The sequence below is a fragment of the Tenrec ecaudatus genome, chromosome X (genome assembly GCF_050624435.1).
Source record: "Tenrec ecaudatus isolate mTenEca1 chromosome X, mTenEca1.hap1, whole genome shotgun sequence".
In the NCBI taxonomy this organism is placed as follows: domain Eukaryota; kingdom Metazoa; phylum Chordata; class Mammalia; order Afrosoricida; family Tenrecidae; genus Tenrec; species Tenrec ecaudatus.
The window spans coordinates 86,911,933-86,932,461 of NC_134548.1; the positions used below are offsets into that span (position 1 = coordinate 86,911,933).

The 20,529-nt window shown below is 38.9% G+C and overlaps 1 protein-coding gene and 1 pseudogene across 1 annotated transcript in view; one reads left to right on the top strand and one right to left on the bottom strand.

The window, feature by feature from the left end:
* Nucleotides 1–20,529, top strand: part of LOC142433495 (bromodomain and WD repeat-containing protein 3-like) — a 64,593-nt gene that overhangs the window by 29,118 nt on the left and 14,946 nt on the right. The window contains exon 4 of the mRNA XM_075538389.1: nucleotides 19,427–19,587. Within this exon, the coding sequence (XP_075394504.1) occupies nucleotides 19,427–19,587 (161 nt within the window). The remainder of the gene's footprint in view (nucleotides 1–19,426; nucleotides 19,588–20,529) is intronic.
* Nucleotides 4,627–5,743, bottom strand: LOC142434708 (tubulin alpha-8 chain pseudogene; annotated as a pseudogene).

The following is a 20,529-nucleotide window of genomic DNA, read 5'->3' on the forward strand; positions in this document are numbered from 1 at the left end:
AGATCTAGGAGACAGCCATAAAGGTTTCATGGGCAATGAATCGAGAATGTTTAAGTGCCACTGCGTAGGGGTTTATGGTGCAGTAGTGCGCGTCAGAGTCCTTGGCGCAGCTAAGTTTGCCAACCTAGGGAATTTGAGCAAAGCATCTTGTGGCCAAGGTTTCCTGGCAGTATGAAGGGCCTCTAAGCACTTAATTGGTGCAAAAAGGGCTTTGTATTACTTAACAAATATGGCAAAAGTCAATTGGGGTCACAGGACCAAAGGCCAAATGCGCAGGAAGCATGCATGCAGGGATTGCTGGGAAGAGAAAAGAAGAGACTGTCTGTCCTCTGATTGAAGAACTTTATACGGAGTCACTTCTGTTCATGAATTGTATCTTGTTACTGCCCTAAGAAACTCCATCATCATGAGCTTTGTCTGAGTTTTCTGTGGTCACTACAATGGCCCCAACAGAGGAAGAAAGAGTAGTGTGAGAAAACTGTGTCCGATTTGGTAAAAAAAAAAAAATTGGAAGACAGAGGCCTGTGAAACCTCCACCTCATAGAAATTGCACGTGATCTGTTGATCTTTATTTCCTGTCCCCTTGTGAAGTTAGAGGAGCTCAGATACCATAGCAATGCCATTTTTTAAAACAATTTATTGGGGCTCATACAATTCTTATCACAGTTCATGCATATACATTCATCAGTTGTATAAAGCACATCTGTACAGTCTTTGCCCTAATCATTTTTTCTCCTCTTTTCTTTTTTTACATTTTATTAGGGACTCATACAACTCTTACCACAATCCATACATATACATACATCAATTGTATAAAGCACATCCATACATTCCCTGCCCCAATAATTCTCAAGGCATTTGCTCTTCACTTAAGCCCCTTGCATCAGCAAATGTGGTGAAGAAAGCTGATGGTGCCCGGCTATCAAAAGATATAGTGTCTGGGGTCTTAAAGGCTTGAAGGCGAACAAGCGGCCATCTAGCTCAGAAGCAAAAAATCCCACATGGAAGAAGCACACCGGCCAGTGCGATCACGAGGTGCCAAGGTACCAGGTATAAGGCATCATGCAAAAAAATATATATAAGTGTGTGTATGTATGTGTATATGTATGTATGTATATGTATATATATACCATATTAAATGAAGGGGGAAGTGCAGAGTGGAGACCCAAGGCCCAATGTCGGCCAATGGAGATCCCCTCATAGAGGGGTTTAGGAGAGGAGATGGGTTAATTAGGGTGCGAGGTAGTACAGATGAAGATCACAGCTTTCCCCCAGATCCTGGATGCTTCCTCCCTCCAAATACCATGATCCGAATTCTACCTTGCAGGGCTGGATAAGACAGAGGCTGTACACTGGTGCATGTGAGGGCTGGAGGTACAGGGAATCCAGGGTGGATGATACCTTCAGGACCAAGGGTGTGAGGGACGATGCTGGGAGAGTGGAGGGTGAGTGGGTTGGAAAGGGGGAACTGATTACAAGGATCCACATGTGACCTCTTCCCTGGGAGAGGGACAGCAGAGAAGGGGGGAAGGGAGGGGAAAACAAAAAAGAGGACCTGAAGCAATGCCATTTTTACAGAAGGTTTGTTCATGGAGAGGAAGATAAAGAAATTTATAAAGTAAGGACAGGATTTCATTTCTGTAAAAGATTCAGGTTATCAAAATTAGGAGGGTAAAGCTATTATTGAAGAATACCTGAAGACAGTTACAGGCTGGTTTGGTTTTCTTGTTTGGGCCATCGTAGTGGTGACATGTAGGCTGCTAACTGCAAGGTTAGCAGTTTAAAACCCTAGCCCCTCCAGTGGGATAAAGACGAAACTTTCTACTCCCGGAAAGAGTTACAGTCTCAGAAACCAAGAGGGGCAGTTTCACCCTGTCCTGTAGTGTTGCCATGAATCCGAATCGTCTTGAGCGAGTGAGTAGGAATGACTTGATTTATCCCTTATTGAAATTTTGAAACAAATAGATATTGAAACACATAGGTTATATATTAATGAAATGGTACATTATTATTCATAAATTTAGCTTTTGATATTTTTCTATTTTATAAAGACTTCAGAATCCTTAACAGCTGAAGTTTACTCAATTGTATTTTTAAAATGTTACTAGAAAAAATCAATTTCATTAGAATCTGTACACGAATTTTGTCACTTGCTAATTATTTAATTTGTTGATCTTGATGTAAGAGGAGACTTCCTATCAGATAATTATGAATCTATAAGCTCTTCTTTTCTGGTTCCTTCAGAACTAGCACCCTGTAATAGTCTTGACAAGGGATAGGGATTAAATAGAAATGAGCTGATTTTTCCTCTTTGTTAGGTTTATTGGTAAAATTAATATATTTTAAAATTTTAGGATGAAGGATAGAAATTAACAAAAAAGATCTATAATGGAAGAAGTGACTAGTAATTCACAAGGGAGAACATTAAAGGTTAGGTACAAGATTTGTAAATATTAAGATAATGCAACAAATTGATCAAAGTGAGCTAGAAATTTTAACATAAAGATATGTAAAAACTTGGAATGGGGATACTGTTAAAGTGTTGTAAGGAGGCTATCCAGACCTGTTGACATTCATATGGTTCCTACTCAGAGGAACACAGAAGGACAGAGTAGAAGTGCCATATAAGGTTTCCAAGGCGATGGTCTTCATGGAAACAAACCCACATCTGTCCCCAAGAAAGGGCTGGTTGGTTTGAACCTCTGACCATTGGCAATGTAACTGAGTCCTTTAACCATGATGCTACCAAGGTGTCTATAGAGTTGGTCTTTGAACAAAGGTAATTTGAACAGTGTATACATGAATTTTATTTAAAATATTGTGTGATGTACTCAATTCTGTGTGAGCTAAGTGCCACACCAATACTGGAAATGTTCCTAAGAAGTAGAGAAAACCCATAACATTGTAAGTAAATTTAAATTGCTTGATTGAGGTCTGCATCGGCGGTTGCCTGACATGTATAGATAACTGAATCTAGTGTAAACCCTTTTAATGACAAAAAGAGTATATTAAGAAGTCAGGCATTAAAACCTTTCTGTTTTAAATGAAAAAGCTTTGTATCTCATATTGAAAATGCAGGTTTTATGTAGTTGCAGTAGGTTTAATTCATATAATATACAAAATGTGTTCATTCTTTATCTGCTTCATAAGGTTTGGTCAGTGAGAGGCTCTAAGTAGTCAAGTTTTGAGGGACTTAAAAGTTATATTCGGAGTTTTGACTGAGCACAGAAACTAGTCTTCAAGAAGCTTGTTTAAAATTTCTTTTAGAACAATACTTTATTGGGGGCTCTTACAACTCTTATGAAAATCCACACATCAATTGTATCAAGTGTATTTGTACATTTGTTGCTATCTACATATGTTGCTATCCTCATTTTCTAAACATTGAAATTTTGATCTGGGTTAAAGGTAAATTCAAAAGATCCACATGGTACAATAGTTAAGTATTTGACTGCTAATCTAACGACTGACAATTCAAAGCCACTCAGCAGCTCTGCTGGCCAAAGAATGGGCAATCTGCTTCTAAAAAGATTGCAGCCCAGAAAATCCTATGAGACAGTTCTACTCTTTTACTTCGGGGGCCCTGAATCAAAACCTCACTCCATAGCAGTCAGCAACAAGAAAGTTGATTTCATAAAACTATCGTCTCTGAAGGCTGTCAATTTTAATGAAGTTAACATCCTTAGGATCATGTCAAACTATATTTCCTCTATATAATCGAATGCCATAAGGCAGCTATTTTAAGAAACCTAATGCAATGTCTAAAATGTTGAGCTGTGTTCATGGGAGTATAGTTTCCCGATCAAAGTTGATAATTTACTATTTCCGGAGCTGTTCATACCAAGGGAACATTTTGCTCAGTTGTTATTGTAATTTTAAGAGACTCGGTGCTTGATGAATGAGAGAATTTTCAGAAGACAATAACTACAGCGGTGATTTGGTAAAGGGGTATTTTTGTTAGAGAGTGTTAGGACAGACAGGTGCCAGGATATTATGTCTGTAGAGAGTCACATGTGGAGAGAAGGTTTAAGGATCAAATATTAGACCAGTTACTGAGTACGATTCATGCACCTCATGTGTGTCAGGGTAGATCTGTGCTCCCTGGGGCTGCCAAGAGTGGATTCTTCAGAAGTAGATCCCCAGGTCTTTCTGCCAAAGCTCCTCTTGATTAGATTTTGTCTTAGAGAGAAAACACACATTCCATAAAATTAAAATGACGATCTTTATTGAAAATCTAGAGATAGTGTGGACTGGGAGGTTGACCACATTCAGAGGCTGAAGGTGGCTATTCTGTTGGACAGTGAAGCAGCAAGCATTCTACTTCAACTGAAACAGGAATTCAAGCCCCGAATCACGATTCCTTGAATGACAGTCATTGAAGCAAAGATTTGATAGTCAGAAGAAGGGGTTAAACAGGGATTGGTGGACAAATATGTATGATTATACAATTGGTTAAGCACACATAGCTGCAAGTACGTGCTATTTAATTAATTGCAGGATAGTCACAGGACAAGAACATGGTTTCTGAAAATCTATTTTTATATTATTTTCTCAAGCATATAAATTCTAGGGTCCCCTGCAAAGACTGATTGATAATGCTATATATTGAGAGCTTTCGGGCATAGGCTATTGCATTCTACATCTGTTTGACCATAAAAGAAAGAACTGTTGAGGATTGATCATGGTATCTTTCATCTGCATGGCCACAGAGAAGATATTTCTTTTATGGTTTTTAGTTAGGGTAGAGACAGTGTTGTTAGAACAGGCATTCACATCCTAGGGCTCCACATCCCCCAGGTAGAGCAGACAGGAGGCTATGTGTTTCCCATGTCTCGGGTCAGACTTCACCATCTGACTGTTGGGTTCGATGCAGGAGCTGGGGATCTTGGCCACAGAGAGCTGTTCGTGATTGGCTTTCTCAGCAGAGCCGATGGGGGCATAGGTGAGCAGGGGAAAGTGGATGCATGGTTAGGGAACCACGCTTGTGTGGAACTCGGTGAGGTCCACTTTGAGGGCCCCGTCGAAGAGGAGAGAGGCAGTGATGGAGGACACGATCTGGCTGATGAGGCTGTTGACGTGGGTGTAGGTCGGGCGTTTGACGTCAAAGTTCCGGCGGCAGATGTCATAGATGGCTTTGTTGATCACCATGACCCCACAATCGGAATGCTCCAGCGTAGGTTGGCTGGACAGGATGGGGTTGTCGGACTTCATCACTACAGTGAACACCTGAGGCGCTGGGTAGATGGCAAACTCTAGCTTGGACTTCTTGCTGTAATCCATGGAAAGGGTCTCCATCAGCAAAGAAGTGAAGCCTGAGCCCGAGCCCGTGCCCCCACCCGAACTGTGGAAGATCAGGAAGCCCTGCAAGCCCGACCAGGTATCTGTCAGCTTCCGTCTGCGGTCCAGAACCATGTCGATGCTCTTTTGCCCACCGCATAATGGCCCCAGGCATAGTTGTTAGCTGCATTTCCCTGCCTGTGTTTGGCTGCTCTGGATGGAAGAGCCAGTGGTGGGTTCCTGCCCGAACCTCATCCACAAGGCTCGGCTCCGAGTCCACGATGACGGCCCAGGGTACGTCTTTGCCATTTCTCCTTTCGCAGAAAAAAGTGGTGAAAGACTCATCATCGTTGACCTTGCTGGTGCTTTCCGCCTGGATGCCCTGTTCCAGACAGAAGAGCTCCCAGCAGCCATTGCCAACCTGGACTCCTGTTTCACACACATGGACTGAAATGCATTCCCGCATCGCGACTGCTTTCCCGCGCCAACCGCTCCAGCCTGTGCTGTAGTAGGTGGTAATTTTTTGACAATCGTAGTGCCAACAGATGGCACTCGTTAAAATAAAAAAATTCAATTTGCTCAGAAAAAATGGCTTGTTTTCTCTTAACCAATGTTTATGCCAATAGATGGTAATGTTGGTACAAAATCAAATTACAGTGAGACCTGTGGTGGTTTTAACTGGAGGCCTTCCCATTCTAATAGACTGCTCAGAAAATTATCTCTGTACATTAAAACTATCCACCCATCTGCCATTAAGGTTCTAAAGAATCACTAATCATGTCAAGTTGACTGCCTGAGAAAATCATGGTTCCTTTAGTGGATACATATGTATGTCACTGGTACACTCGTGGGAGGTCAAGCTTAATCTTCAAACATAGCATTCCCCATCTTCCCAAGGAAGATGTTTCTTAATACACAGCCTGTGCATTTCACATAATTAGCTCTGAGGGTGTAGTGGTCACACGGTAGGCTGCTACCGTAAACTCAGTGGTTTGAAACTAGCTGTAGACAGGAGAAGATGGGGCTTTCTATTCCCTTAAAGAGTTAGTCTTGGGAACTCACAGAGGCAGTTCTACCTTGTCCTGTACAGTCACTGTGAGTAGGCCGTAACCCGATGGCAGTGGGTTTTGATTATTAGAAAATTGCAAAAAGTTAAACTGCTTTAACAATTATAGGTCACTAGATGTCAGTCAGTACAGTGGACCCTCACTTGTCTTTAGAGTGATGACCAGACAGGATGAAAAGGGGATGTGAAAAACGAAATGGACATGACAATGAATTTGTACTTTGATACTACACTCGAGAGTAGCATAAAGTATAAAAAGTGATCAATTTGAACTTTGAAAAGGGCTTCAAACACAAGAGTATGGAAGATCAATGTTTCCAGAGGACTCACCTGGTACTTCGTCTGAGTGCCAGAGAGGTAACTGGAGCATAAATAACTATTGGATTTAATATGATTAAATCCGATGACTGATGCGTTCAGCAATGACATATCTGGAAATCAGATGATTATTCCATGTAAATGTCCTAAAATGAACACACACTCTCTTTAAAAGTATTCTTAAGAAAAAAAGTGTATTGGAAAGTACAGCAACATTCCATATTGGGAAGACATACAAATTCACAGAGCAAGGATGGCCATTCCATTGAATAATGAAGAATCATACTTTCCAGTATAGTTGAAGCAAGGGACCAAGGCAGAAAATTTTAATCAACTGAAAGCCTAAGAGCTAGATTTTATCTAAGATTTGGGGATATCATGTTGGATTCCATGATTGGTTAAGGGTATGAAACTATTAGTGAATATATTATTCATTTAATTACAGGATGTTTACACAACAAAAGCAGGGCAGATTTTTCATGGAATTTCCCATTACAATTTTTCTCAAGCACTTCTGTTTCTGGAAGCCCACTGTAAAGAGTTTTATTGAAATTTATTCAGTGTCTGATAAACGTGCCATATACCGCGGAACGGTGGTGACTGTTGATGAGGTGCATTGGACAGGAATAGAGCCAGGTCCCTTCAGAGAAGACAAGCATATCTACTATTAATGCCTTGTCTCTGTAATTTAAGATTTACAAGAAAAGTAAAACATACAGGAATCTAGTGGATTTTGACTCATAGAGACACTATATTACTTTTCTGCAGCTTTATAATTTTTTATGGGAGCAGTTTCAGCATTCTCCCTCAGAGATCTGGTGGGTTTAAACTGCCAACCTTGTGGATAGCAGTCCAGCCATATGGGCACAAGTCTCATAGAACTTAGCAGAGTTCAACAGTAGAACTGAACATTCTTTAGAAATATCAATTTTATTTCCCCTAGAAAGGTTTAGGAGGAAGTGAATGGTGATCTGGTTACATGCTTCTGTTAGGCGCCATGGAGTCGACTCTGAGCCATAGCGGCCACATACACAAGAGAACGAAACTGCACAGTCTGTGTCGTCCTCACAATCATTCCCAGGCCTGAGCTCACGGATGCAGCCACGGTGTCAATCCTTCTTGGTGAGGGCCTCCTCCTTTTTGCTGTCCTTCCACTTTACCAAACAGGATATCCTTCCCCAGGGTCTGATCGCTCCTCACAATATGTCCAAAGCATGTAAGACAAAGTTGTCCATCCTTGTCTCTAAGGAACACTTGGACCTTTTACCACTACCGATCAGTTTGCCCTTTTAGCAGTCAATGGTACTTTCATTATTCTTCTCCAGCACCACAATTCAAATGCATCTATTTTCTATGAACGTCCCAAATAAGAACACTGAATAAGGGTCCAACTTTCACATGCAATGGAGATTATTCTTGTTTGGGTCAGGAGCGCCTTAATCCTCCAAGCAACCCCCTTACTCTTCGGTACTCTAAAGAGGTCTTGTGCAGCAACTTTACCTAATACAATACATCTTTCATCTCCTGACTGCTGCTTCCATGAGCATTGGTTGTGCGACCAAAAAATACAAAATTCTTGACAGTGTCAACGTTTTCTCCCTTTATCACGATGTTATCTGTTAGGTCATTATTGAGAATGTTGGTCTTCTTTACATTGAATTTTAATCCCCACTGAAGGCTGTAGTCATTTATTTTCATCAGAAAGTGCTTCAATTCTTCCTCACTTTCAGGAGGTAAGGTTCTGTCACCTGCATACCACAGGTTATTAGTAAGCCTTCCTCCAATTCTTCTTCATATAGTACACCTTCTCTAATGATTCTCTTGGCATACAGATAGAACAAGTGTGGTGAGAGGATACAACCCTGACCTATACCTTTCTTGATTTTGAACCATGCAGTATTTCCCTGTTCTGTTTGAACAAGTGTCTCGAGTCACATACAAGTTCTAAATTACCACAACGAAGTGTCCTGGAATCGCCATTCTTCTCAAGCTTATCCACTAATTATTATGATCCACACAGTTGAATGCCTTTGCATTCAGTGAAGCACAAGTAAACATCTCTCTGGTATTCTCTTCTCTGAGCCAAGATGCATTTGATTTCAGCAACAATATGCCTTGTCTGACATCCTCTTTTGAATCTATTTCAATTTTCGGCATTTCTCCGTCAATGCACTGCTGCAACTGTTGTTGGATGATGTTAAGCAAAATTTTATGTGCATGCCATATCAATAAGATTATTCTGTAGTTTGAGCATTCTGTTGGTTCGCCTTCCTTTGCAAGGGGAACAAATATGCATCTCTTCCAGTCAGTTGGCCAAATAGCTGTCTTCCAAATTTCCTGGCAGAGAACAAGTGAGTGCTCCCAGTGCTTCTTCAGTTTGCTGAAACATTTCAATGGGTGTCCCATTCATTCTTGGAGCTTTGGTTTTGGCTAATGCTTCCAGTGTCGCTTGAACTTCTTCTTTCAGCACCATTGGTTCTTGATCTTGTGTTACCTCCTGAAATGATGGAATATCAACCAGCTCCTTTTGATACAGTGACTGTGCATTCTTTCCATTTCCTCTTGATGCTTCGTTCAGTATTTTGCCTGTAGAAGTTTTTAAAATGGCACGCCAACGATTGGATTTTCTTGAGTTCTTTCAGTTTCATATATGCTGAAATTTTTCCCTTTTGGTTTTCTTATTCTAGATTCTTGCAGATTTTGTTTTATTTGACTTTGTCTTCTCAAAGCAACCTTTGATATTTTCTATTTGCCTCCTTGGCCTCATTTCTTCAATTTGCTCTAGCTACTCTGCAACTAAGAGCACTTTTCAGAGTCTCTTCTGACATCCACTTTAGTCTTTTCTTTCTTTGCTGGCTTTTTATATGGTTATATAAAAGAACACTTTAGCATGGTGGGTGAGGGGTAAATAAAAATGGTTGTTCCTAATTTGCGAGAAGATCAGCCTTACTTGGAGAATTTTCTGTGAGTCAGCATTGGTTGTTTTTGGTTTGGATGTCCAAAGGTCACAATGAGGGCATTTAGTCTTTACTGTGCATGTTAGGTGTGCTGAATCTTATCTCAGCCAATTCTGCAACCCCAGCTGCCTCCTTCTCTTAATTAAGCAAGAAGCTGGCTATTTGCCTAATATGGTAGAGAGTCATTGGATATATCCCACATCATTAAGTTACAGACAAGTCACTACTAAATGACACTATAATCCTAAGCATAGAGGCTAGGATACGCAGTAGATCACAAAATGTAGGATTATGGTTAGAAGGACCATATTTATATAGATCACTGCATTGTAGACATTACTTGACTCAAAGTAATTTTGATCTATCACTGACAGAAGCCACATCATATCGTATTTTTAATATGTGAACAATTTGGAAGCACAGCTTGCAAAATTATAAAGGATTTAGGAGACATGAAGAATTTCAAGTAGATTATTTTAAATTTAAAAATGTTTTGTACATGTACTTGATTAGCTTTTTAAGTTAAACTGTCCACATAGTTATATACAAATAATGTATATTTAGACACCAAGTGTCTGTCAAAAAGAGAGTTCTCAAGAAGTTATATGATAAAGTTATGTTCACATCTCCACGTAAAAGAATATAATGTATAAATATGATTGGGACATGATTTGACCATCTCATACCCCATATTAGAAACCCATAATTTTAATGTACTCTGTTAAAAAAAAGAGTTGCCTGATCCTTAACACTAGTGGATGGAGAAGTATACTTTTTTTAACCCAACATAACTTAGCACACTTGGTTACCATGTTGTAACCAGTAATTTGGAAATGGTTTGCCTTTTGACTTTAGGACTGTAAAACTACATTCCTTAAATAAAGGACAGAATAATAACACCCTTTATGATGCTTTTGAAATGATTAAACATAACCATTACAACATTATAACACCCATTCAGGCAGAGTTTGAACACATAAATTATACATACATGATACCAACCCCCATAAAGCCCATTACATTAAAAACTCAAAGTATATGTTTTGTAATCATAAATGGCACTGCTCTGTGTGGACCTCAAAGCATTATTGTTGTATTATTATGTTAAAATGTTTCTGTCTCTGGACGTGTTCCTTTGATATTTGTTGTACATCAAATGGTACCCTACATTCTACAGACTAAGACAAGCATATGCCTAACTGAAGTTAGATACAATGGTTTCCTACCTGTCCCAACTTAAATACAGGTTCAGTTTGAAGACACATTTAGGAAAGGAAATTATTTGTAATCCAGGGACTGCATGTAGATCTAGATCTAGTTACATATGGTGTTTGCACAGTGTTTAAACATGTAATACCTTATTTCACAGAACATACCGCCAGTGTCAATGGATGCCGAACTAGGATTAATTGTACATCCATTCCTCATTTATCGACATCATTAGGTCCCAAGGCCCAGGTTGTTGGACAAAGTCAGCATTATGCCCAAATTGGGTTTTGTCTTTATCTTTAGTGCCCATGCACACACCGACCCACCCACCCACATTCTTACCCACGAACCTTCCAAACCCTACTCAGCGTGCTTACTAACCTTCACGCAACCCAGGTACATCTGTGTGTGTGTATGTGTGTGTGTGTGTGTGATGGTGGGCATTCCCTATCCACCATGCCTTCCTATTACTGTGTAATTTGTAAGGGCTGTTGTTGGCGGAGGTGGTCGTCAGATATTTTCTGCCAATTGTTCTGTAGCCTGGCTTCACCCTCACAGCCTCACATGGCCACCTTTAGGCACTCTCCTGCCCTCTCCCTGTCTGCATAATGAGGCCATATCATCCCACCATTGGCCTGTATCCTCTTAGTCTGACCCGGGCGTCATGGAAGAACTAGAGAGGGCATTCTGTGGCTGGTTGTCTATAGTCCCTCATGTGGTATGGCTGTCACTGAGGCCTCTGGCTTATTTGGGGTAGCCTCTGGATGGTGCCCCAGTCCTACTGGCATCCTTATACAGGGTCCTGTCCATTTGGAGGATCTCCCTGAGAACGTTTTCAAAGTTGGAACTTTGAAATAACAGTGAGGCATATATATGAGTTGGTAACCCCCCAAAATGGAATTGTATTGGATGGAGCAGAGCTTTCTGAGTATGAATTTTTCCCACTAGGCTACCATCAAGCAAATCACTCTGAGTTATGGCATGCCGTGACATTGCCTGGGAAGGTTCTCTCTGGTCACAGGGAATTTTTTTTTTCTTACACAAGCAGTTTCGCTCAAACCACAGTTTGTTTTAAGTAAATAGCCGATTTAAGCGGCTATGAAATTTTGTTTCCCGCTTGGGGAAAATGCTGCAGAAACTGCTGTGATGTTGAACACAGCTTATAAGGTCAGTGCTATGGGGAAAACTCAAGTTTATAAGTGCGTTTCTTGTTTCAAAAAAGGTGAAATGGCAGTTGATGACAGAGCTCCTTCTGAAGGTCTGTCAACTTCCCGTATAGATGAAAATATTGACTCATAGTGCATTGGAGTTTGTTGCACCAGTCCAGAATAGGTTCTGAAAAGATTGCATAACAGTGTATGAAAAGAAGCCTGATTTGTGGCAGATTGGGGACTTGTTCTGCCTGACGACAATGCACCTGCTCAAGCAGCCATCTCAATGTTGTGCCTCTCATACTGCACACACTGTATTCCCCTGTCCTCACTATGTGCAACTTCTTTGTGTTTCTTTGAATGAAGAAGAACAGGAAAGGACAGCAATTTGACAACTTAGAAGAGATGAAGGGAAAAAGAGGGTGTGTCCTGTTAGTCATTCAAACAGATGAGTTTGAAAAATATTTCCAAGAATGAAATAGTAGATTTTATAAATGCATTAAGTGCAATGGAAAGTACATTGAAGGTGATAAGGTTGTTTTGTAAACAAATTTAAATACATAGCTTCGGCAGAGGGGATTCCGGTTTTGGGGGGTACCCCCTTGAATAAGAAAACTTTTAAACTAATGACATAAATTTTAAGCGTATTGCATAACTACAAAGAATTATAATGAATATGAATTGGTTTAATAGAAAGAATAAGAAGTACAATGAAATAAAAGTAGATCAGAAGGATGCACAGATATGTTCTCATTTATTTGTACAGAAAGCGCTTCAGTTATGAACAAGTTACTGTCCTAAATCTGTCTTTTGAAGTTAAGTTTGAACATTAAGTCAGAGCAGTTCCTTGTGGTTTGTTGTCTTAGTATATTGTCTTCCTTTCTATCATAGCAACCCTATAAGGCAGAGGAGAACTGCTCCTTTGGGTTTCTGGGGCTAAAATTCTTTACTGATCTTTCTCATAAGAGCACCTGGTGGTTTTAAACCGCTGACCTCCAAGGGGCCCCTCTTCAAATCATATAAGGTTATTATGATGGCATTGAAGTATGCTATATTTCGGGGTACTAAGTGTAAGGTCAGCAGTTCAAAATCAACAGTTGCTCCTTGAGAGAAAGAAGAGGCTGTCTACTCTCCTAAATAGTTACAGTGTCAGAAACCCACAGGGGCAGTTCTGCCCTGTCCTTTAGGATTTCTATGAGTCAGAATCAACTTGATGTCAGTGAATGAGTCATGAATCAGAATTGAGGCAAGGAGTTAACTTTGTATGCATAACAAACATTAAAGAAACATCTTCAGCTATATTGAAACATTCTAAACATAATACAGTCAATATAATAATGTTTTTATGCATATCACAAAGTAGCACCATTTGTTATTATGAACCATTGTATGTGATTTCAAGTTTTTAATGTAATAGGTTTTTAGAAGGGTGCTTTATAGCTTTGTAAGTTGGACGTCAGTAACTTGGGCCTACACGTAGTTGTCGCATTTGAATACTGTATTCAACTTTGCTACATGTTGGAAGATAAATTGTATGTTTCCATGTGAATTATGGTTACAGTAGAAGTAAAAGGAAACCAGTCACTCACATTGTGCTTTTGATAGAGACTTTCTTACACAATGCAGTGTGTGTGCTTTTACTATTATTCCTTTTGAGAAAAGGAAAAGTGGCTTTGAACACTCCCAATCTACAAAAGAGCGACAGGAGAATTCTGCTGGTAGGCAACCTTTGAGATGGGAAAGCCAATCCTGTCTTTCACACCAATTTAAAAATTATTCAAGAGCCAAAGATATAGATTTAAAAACAAATGAAATCACCATTATCTGATAATATTCTTTTAAATGTTATAAATAAAACTATGTTGGATTTATTTTCATTTTCAATTTCACGTCAGAGCCTCATGTGCACATTGCGAAAGCTGCATACGGCTTGAGAGCTGCTGTTTGCTGACCCGTGTGCCAGAAGGATGAGATCTACTTCGCTTTATTAGAATATTCAGATATTGGTGAAAATGAGCCCTTTCCTTGTTTCTTTCTATTCATTTATCAGCCATTAACAACTGGGGAAAAGATTCCTGGTAATGCACTGGAATTGCCTGTCGTATTTTTATGCAAATAATGCATCAAAACTCGAAACCCCCTTTGCTAGTCTGAGTGGACTAGAGCAACAAATGCATAGAAACTCTTATGTATATGGGAGAGTTTTATATAAAGGGCAATTGTACATCAAGAAAGCATCCCAGTCAAGTCCAAGCCCATAGGTCTAACATTAGCCCTTATGTCTGATACCAATCTATAAAGTCCTCTTCAGACTCATGAAACACATGCATGATGCTGAATGCAGGAAGATCACAGGCCAGTGGGTGCAAAGTCAGTGGCGGTAGAAGCATCTCAGCACTGTCAGGGGTCTCCATGTGGCTCCTCCAGTTCTCAGGGCTGCATCAGGGTAAGTCATGTGGCTTCTCCTCAGGGTTGTCTCCCAGGAAGTCAGCATTGTCAGTAGAGTCTCCAGGGGAATGAGAGCAAAGCGTCTCCCACTTCCAAGAAGAAAAAAAGAAGTTCCCAGAATTCTCAGGAGAACGGCATGCCCACACAGAAGCCTCATTGGTTATGTCTTGATTGACAGGCCAGGCTCCACAACTTCTCTCATAATCCTCTCAAATTGACACCAGATTATGTATCTACCACTCTTTCCTTGAACATTAGTTTCTTCTATATGGTTTGTGCTATATAGAAGGGGGTTTCAGAAAGTTTATGGAAAATTGGAATTAAATGATGTCATTCCATTTGGATGCCCCTTAATATGTATGCACATGTTATTTAACTAAGTGCATTAATTTTAAAATACACAATACTCTGTTCAATACTTGAATAAAACAACAAATAGTACTGGGAAACTGACTAAATGGCGAAAACATGCAAACGTAAGTGTTTCTGGAATTCCTAACTGAGTGGAGTCAAAGGCTTGCTAACGTTACCTGTTGACTGGACTGAGAAAAATGTATAGATTTTGTCATCTCAGGGAATACATAAATACATTTTTGACAATTTCTGAGGTTATATTTGCAACACATTAGAACACTTTATAATTGTTATGAGTAGCAAGGAACCCCAGTGGCACTGTTGGGGTAAGTTTTGAAGTGTGACTGAAAGGTTGGTGGCTCAATGTCCCTAGCTACCACGTGGGGAAGTTATATAGAAGGGGTTGCTGTGAGACGGAGTCACTCAGTGGCTGTGGTGGCTCAGTGATGACTCAAAATCAAAACCGAACCTGCTTCTGACAAGTCCGTTCTGCCTTACAGCAACCGTGTGGGACCATGTAGAACCTGCTGCTCTGGGTTTCTGAGGCGGCAAGCCTCTGGGAGTGCAGACAGCTTCATCTTTCTTCTATGGAGCAGCTGGTGGTTTCGAATTGCAGACTGTGTAGTTAGCAGCCCATTCAGTGTATGACGCACTACACCACCAGAGCACTGTCATTGATGGCTAGGGGAAGACTCTAATGGAAAACATACATGTAAGAAAAAAAAGTATCGCTGAAAGTATTTAGTAACTATATACACTGCTTCTTTAACGACCTCCCTCAAAAAACACCTACAGATTCCTTACCCAGTTGACCTAAATATTAGTCTGAGTAACTACAAAATGGAGGAAAAGTAAAACTGACATGACATGGAGTCTGTAGTGACTAACAAATTTATTTCAAATATATGAAAAAATACTTCATGAAAAATAATAACTACTTTCAACACAAAGTTATTCATTTCATTTCTTTTTGTTCTGTCTAGATTTTATCCATTTATGTACACATAATTTTACATAATTTAAGCTGTAGTCCACTTTACATAATTTACACAATGACATAATTTACACTTTACATAATTTAAGCCATAGTCCACATCCAATCGTGTTTTTCATACCTTGTTTTAGAGTTCTTAAAAACTTCTACATTGGGTTAATTAGGGTGTGAGGTAGTATCGATGAAGAACACAGCTTTCCCCCAGATCCTGGATGCTTCCTCCCCCCAACTACCATGATCCGAATTCTACCTTGCAGGGCTGGATAGGACAGAGGCTGTACACTGGTGCATATGAGGGTTGGAGGTACAGGGAATCCAGGGTGGATGATACCTTCAGGACCAAGGGTGTGAGGGACGATGCTGGGAGAGTGGAGGGTGAGTGGGTTGGAAAGGGGGAACTGATTACAAGGATCCACATGTGACCTCTTCCTTGGGAGAGGGACAGCAGAGAAGGGGGGAAGGGAGACTCCGGATAGGGCAAGATATGACAAAATAACGATGTATAAATTACCAAGGGCATATGAGGGAGGGGGGAATGGGGAGGGAGTGGGGGGAAAAAAGAGGACCGGATGCAAGGGGCTTAAGTGGAGAGCAAATGCCTTGAGAATGATTGGGGCAGGGAATGTATGGATGTGCTTTATACAATTGATGTATGTATATGTATGGATTGTGGTAAGAGTTGTATGAGTCCCTAATAAAATGTAAAAGAAGAAAAGAGAAAAAAATGATTAGGGCAAAGACTGTACAGATGTGCTTTATATAATTGATATATGTATATGTATGAACTGTGAAAAGAATTGTATGAGCCCGAATAAATTGTTTAAAAAATAAAAAATTAATTAATTAATTAAAAAAAACTTCTACATTGCTATAATGTTGTATATTTTCACTGTTAATGATTACATATTAACCCATTATATAGTCTTTAATTATCCATTCCTGTTAAGTGAACTCATAGTTATTTTCATGAACACACCAGTAAATATGTAGTGTATATACATTTTTTCTTGGTACTCAGGTATATATAGTTGTTGGATAGGTTCCCAGGGATGAGACAGTGGATGTTGCAATTTCATGATTCTTGAAATGTATTGTCCAATCATTTTCCAGGTGGCTCATATTAGTCCACAGTGCTAGTGGATGAGTAGACTGTGCCATTTCCATTTTCATTACCAGCATTAGGTTTTAGAGCATTTTTCAATGTTAACATAGTGGGGTCAAAACTATACCTTATTCTCAATTGGATTTGACAGGGAAAATCGAACATTATCTGGGATTCTGGTCATTATTCATATTTTCTATGCTGAGCGTTATTGTTCATTTTTTTACCCATTATCTCTTTGGTTTGATGGTTGCTAAGTTTTATATGCATTTTTTATATATTAAAATTTTGCTATATTGATTTCAAATATTTCACAATATTCTTCTCAATTATTTCTTACTTTTTGGTAAAGGAATTTTTTAAAAGTAAAGCTAAATTATATGTACTATAAAGATGTACAAAATACCCCACAATTGTTCCTATTTAAAAGTCTGCCATCCTAATTATTGTGGGTAAAAATCATCATGTTTATATACTAAGTTTATAAGGTGTGTTTACATGCTATTTTATACTCCTTTGAGAAATTCATGTTATTTTTTGGATGAATGAATGAATGACTTTCCTCACTGGTAACTGTTTACCTCTTTCCTCCCTCCCTTCCTTCCTTCCTTCCTTCCTGCCTGTGGCTCTTTCTTTCCCTGAAAGTTTTCTCTTTGGTTATGTTCTTCTTTTTCCTGTTCTTCTTAGGTTTATTTGATACCTTCAGGTAATGGTTCTCAGCCCTGGCTAGTTTTACTCCTCTAAGGGGACATTTGACAATGTCTGGAAACAATTTTGGTTGTTCTACCTTGAGAAAGGGTTTTGTTACTTGCATCTAGTGTGTAGGCCTCAAATATTGTTAAATCCCAAAAAATGGTCACATAGGCCCTAAAACAAAGAATAATCCAGCTCAAAAAAACAACAAGTCCAAGATTGAGAAACTCTGCTTTAAAGTAACATATTTTTTCCTCCATCCACATGCAAAGTATAGATTGGGAAAAGAAAATCGAAAGCAAGACATGTTTGATGAGAGGAGAATTTCTAAAGTTCCAAAGTGAGATACATGTTCGTCTCACCTTATATCTATAGAATTTTCTGGGGGTTGAGATGCGTAGCCACTACCAAGAAAAACCTTACATAGTACTGATGCTTATGCACATTCTACGATTACTTACTCAGCTTCTCAATATCACATAAATACTCAGATCTCTAACTTGTTTTTATGATTTACGTCCCAGGTGTTGCTGATAATGCTCTTCACCGTTCATTGTTTCATTTTGTCAGTTTAAAGTGGCCACTGGATCTACATTTGCCTGAAAGAAAGGCTCCATTGCTCTTAGGACTGTGAGACATTGAAAGGTTTCATAGTTTTCATTCTGGCATGGTTCTGATTGTACTAATCTACCTAGAACTCAACTCTCGCCTTAATTTTCCTTGCTTAAACATAAAGCTATTATCACTTGTATTGTATTTATGCGGTGTGATCTTGATTCAAAGTGACTTTGAATTTAGGGGGTTCAAATAGAAGATGTTGGGTGTTAAATATTGTCATTGTATAACGGAAGTCTGGAGAAAGTTTATGGTGCCAGTGGGTGGTTGTAAATCCTGACATGGGGATGAAGTTTTTCATTTCAGGAGAGTGAGGAGAATCCAGGCTGTATTTGGAGAGTTGTGTAGACTTATGCTTTACTTCAGTGGCGTTTTAAGAAAATGAGGAAGAAGGCAAAGCAAACAAAATAATGCGGCAGAACCCAAGATGGCTCTATAGGCGTTGATGCTTCTGAAGTTTATTGTTAACATGAAGAATATGTACAGATTCAAAAACCCAAAAGTAGAGCACACATGGGCAATCCTAGAAAGGATCATTTACAACTTAAAACCTAAATAACATGATAAAACCAAAGAAATCACTGTTATCAAGTCAATTGTGACTCATAACAAACCGATAGGGCAGGGTAGAAGTGCTTCTGTGAGTTATTCAGACTGTAAACCTTTAGGAGAGTAGAAAATATTGGCTTTCTCCCTCTGAGCTGGCTGGTAGCTTTAAACTGCTGTCCTTGTGGCTAGTAGCCCAACGCATTATCATGATGACACCAGGGTTGTCTTCTCTTGTCAAGGGGTAAATCTCTTGAACTAGTCTGCAATGTTTAAGGAGAGCTGTAAGTGTGGTTCACCGATGTGCAGGGTTGAGGCTCAAGTTCACTAAAAAATCCTGGTATACGTTTGAACCAAATACGGTATTAATTTTAAAACTTCTCATTGTACAGTAAGAGTTCCTTTTGCATTTTAACTGACAGTGTTTTTTACTAGAGTGAATCATGAAAGATGAGTGTGCTTAAGAAAACATAATAAGACAACAAGATAGATCAGACCCCTGGGATTTAACAGAAGGCTGTGCTTAGTGTTTTTGGATAGTGGACTTAATTTATAAAAGAAGGAAATTTAGACTTTTCATGGCCTAGAATTGCTGTGTTGTGTTGTGTTCCCTGTTTTGTCTCATCTTAATGTTCATTAATTAACATTATAAAGTAAATTTTAGTTTTTTAGAAGTGGATCTTTTGATATTTTCAGGGAATATCACTTCTGCCAGGCAATTAACTGGATGTAGTCACTGCAGCGATATTTTCCCTTCATTTGCTTACCAGCACCTTAAGATGCATAAGAGAATTCTGGGTCACTTATCATCTGTCTACAGTGTAGCCTTTGACCGCAGTGGGAGAAGAATATTCACAGTGAGTTTAACATTTATGATACTGTACTATATTGGAAATGTGTAGCAATGGGAACTAGACTTCATAACATTGCATTATGCTTTTTAGAGAATTTATCCTTTTTGGATGCATGAGTGTGGAAAAAGATGATTGGAAACTGAACATCTTTTTCTCATACTGTATGGGTAAATTGGTGAATGATAATACAGTGCCTAATCTCTTTGGGGAAGCAATATAAGAAATTTAAATCTTCAAATTTTATATTCTATATATAATCAACTGATAGTCTAGAGGTTGTTAATTTATGTGAAACATGTTTAGATTCTGAATTTTATTCCATTTTACAAACTTTTATTAAAATACAGAGTGCACTGAGCATAATGCCAAATTTACTTATTATTAACTACATTATTCTCATTGAGTAGCTGAACCTGTGTGCTTATAAATATTATAGTTGTTTCATGTATTTTTATTTTAGTATGTGTTACTTTTTAAATTAAGTTTTTATTTATCATATAATATTTTATGCTTTTGAATACAGAATTTTAGTACACTAACATTTCCCAAGAGGCTTAATCTGACTGCATAAGTATCAAATTAACACAGAAGTTCACATGTCATCATTTTCATTTTACAATGGTTTGCTACAATATCGGAAGACGTTTGTACTTGGAGAAAGCATAGCTCTAAAGTTCATTGCAAATTCATCCACTGCCAACTTTAGGACTCTAAAGGTGTCACGTCGGTATTTGAGGATCATAATGAGGATGAAAATTGCCCTCTTTCTTAACAGATAACTACTAAATACCATCAATCACATGAGAAAATAATTGTTTTTACAATTTTAAAAACTCTTTTGAGAGTCTCAGTAGGAAGTTTAATTCAGAATTTTCAACAGCCATTATTTAACTGCTTCAGGCTTGTTAAGAAATGCATGTAGACTTTTACTTACATTTTTAAGTA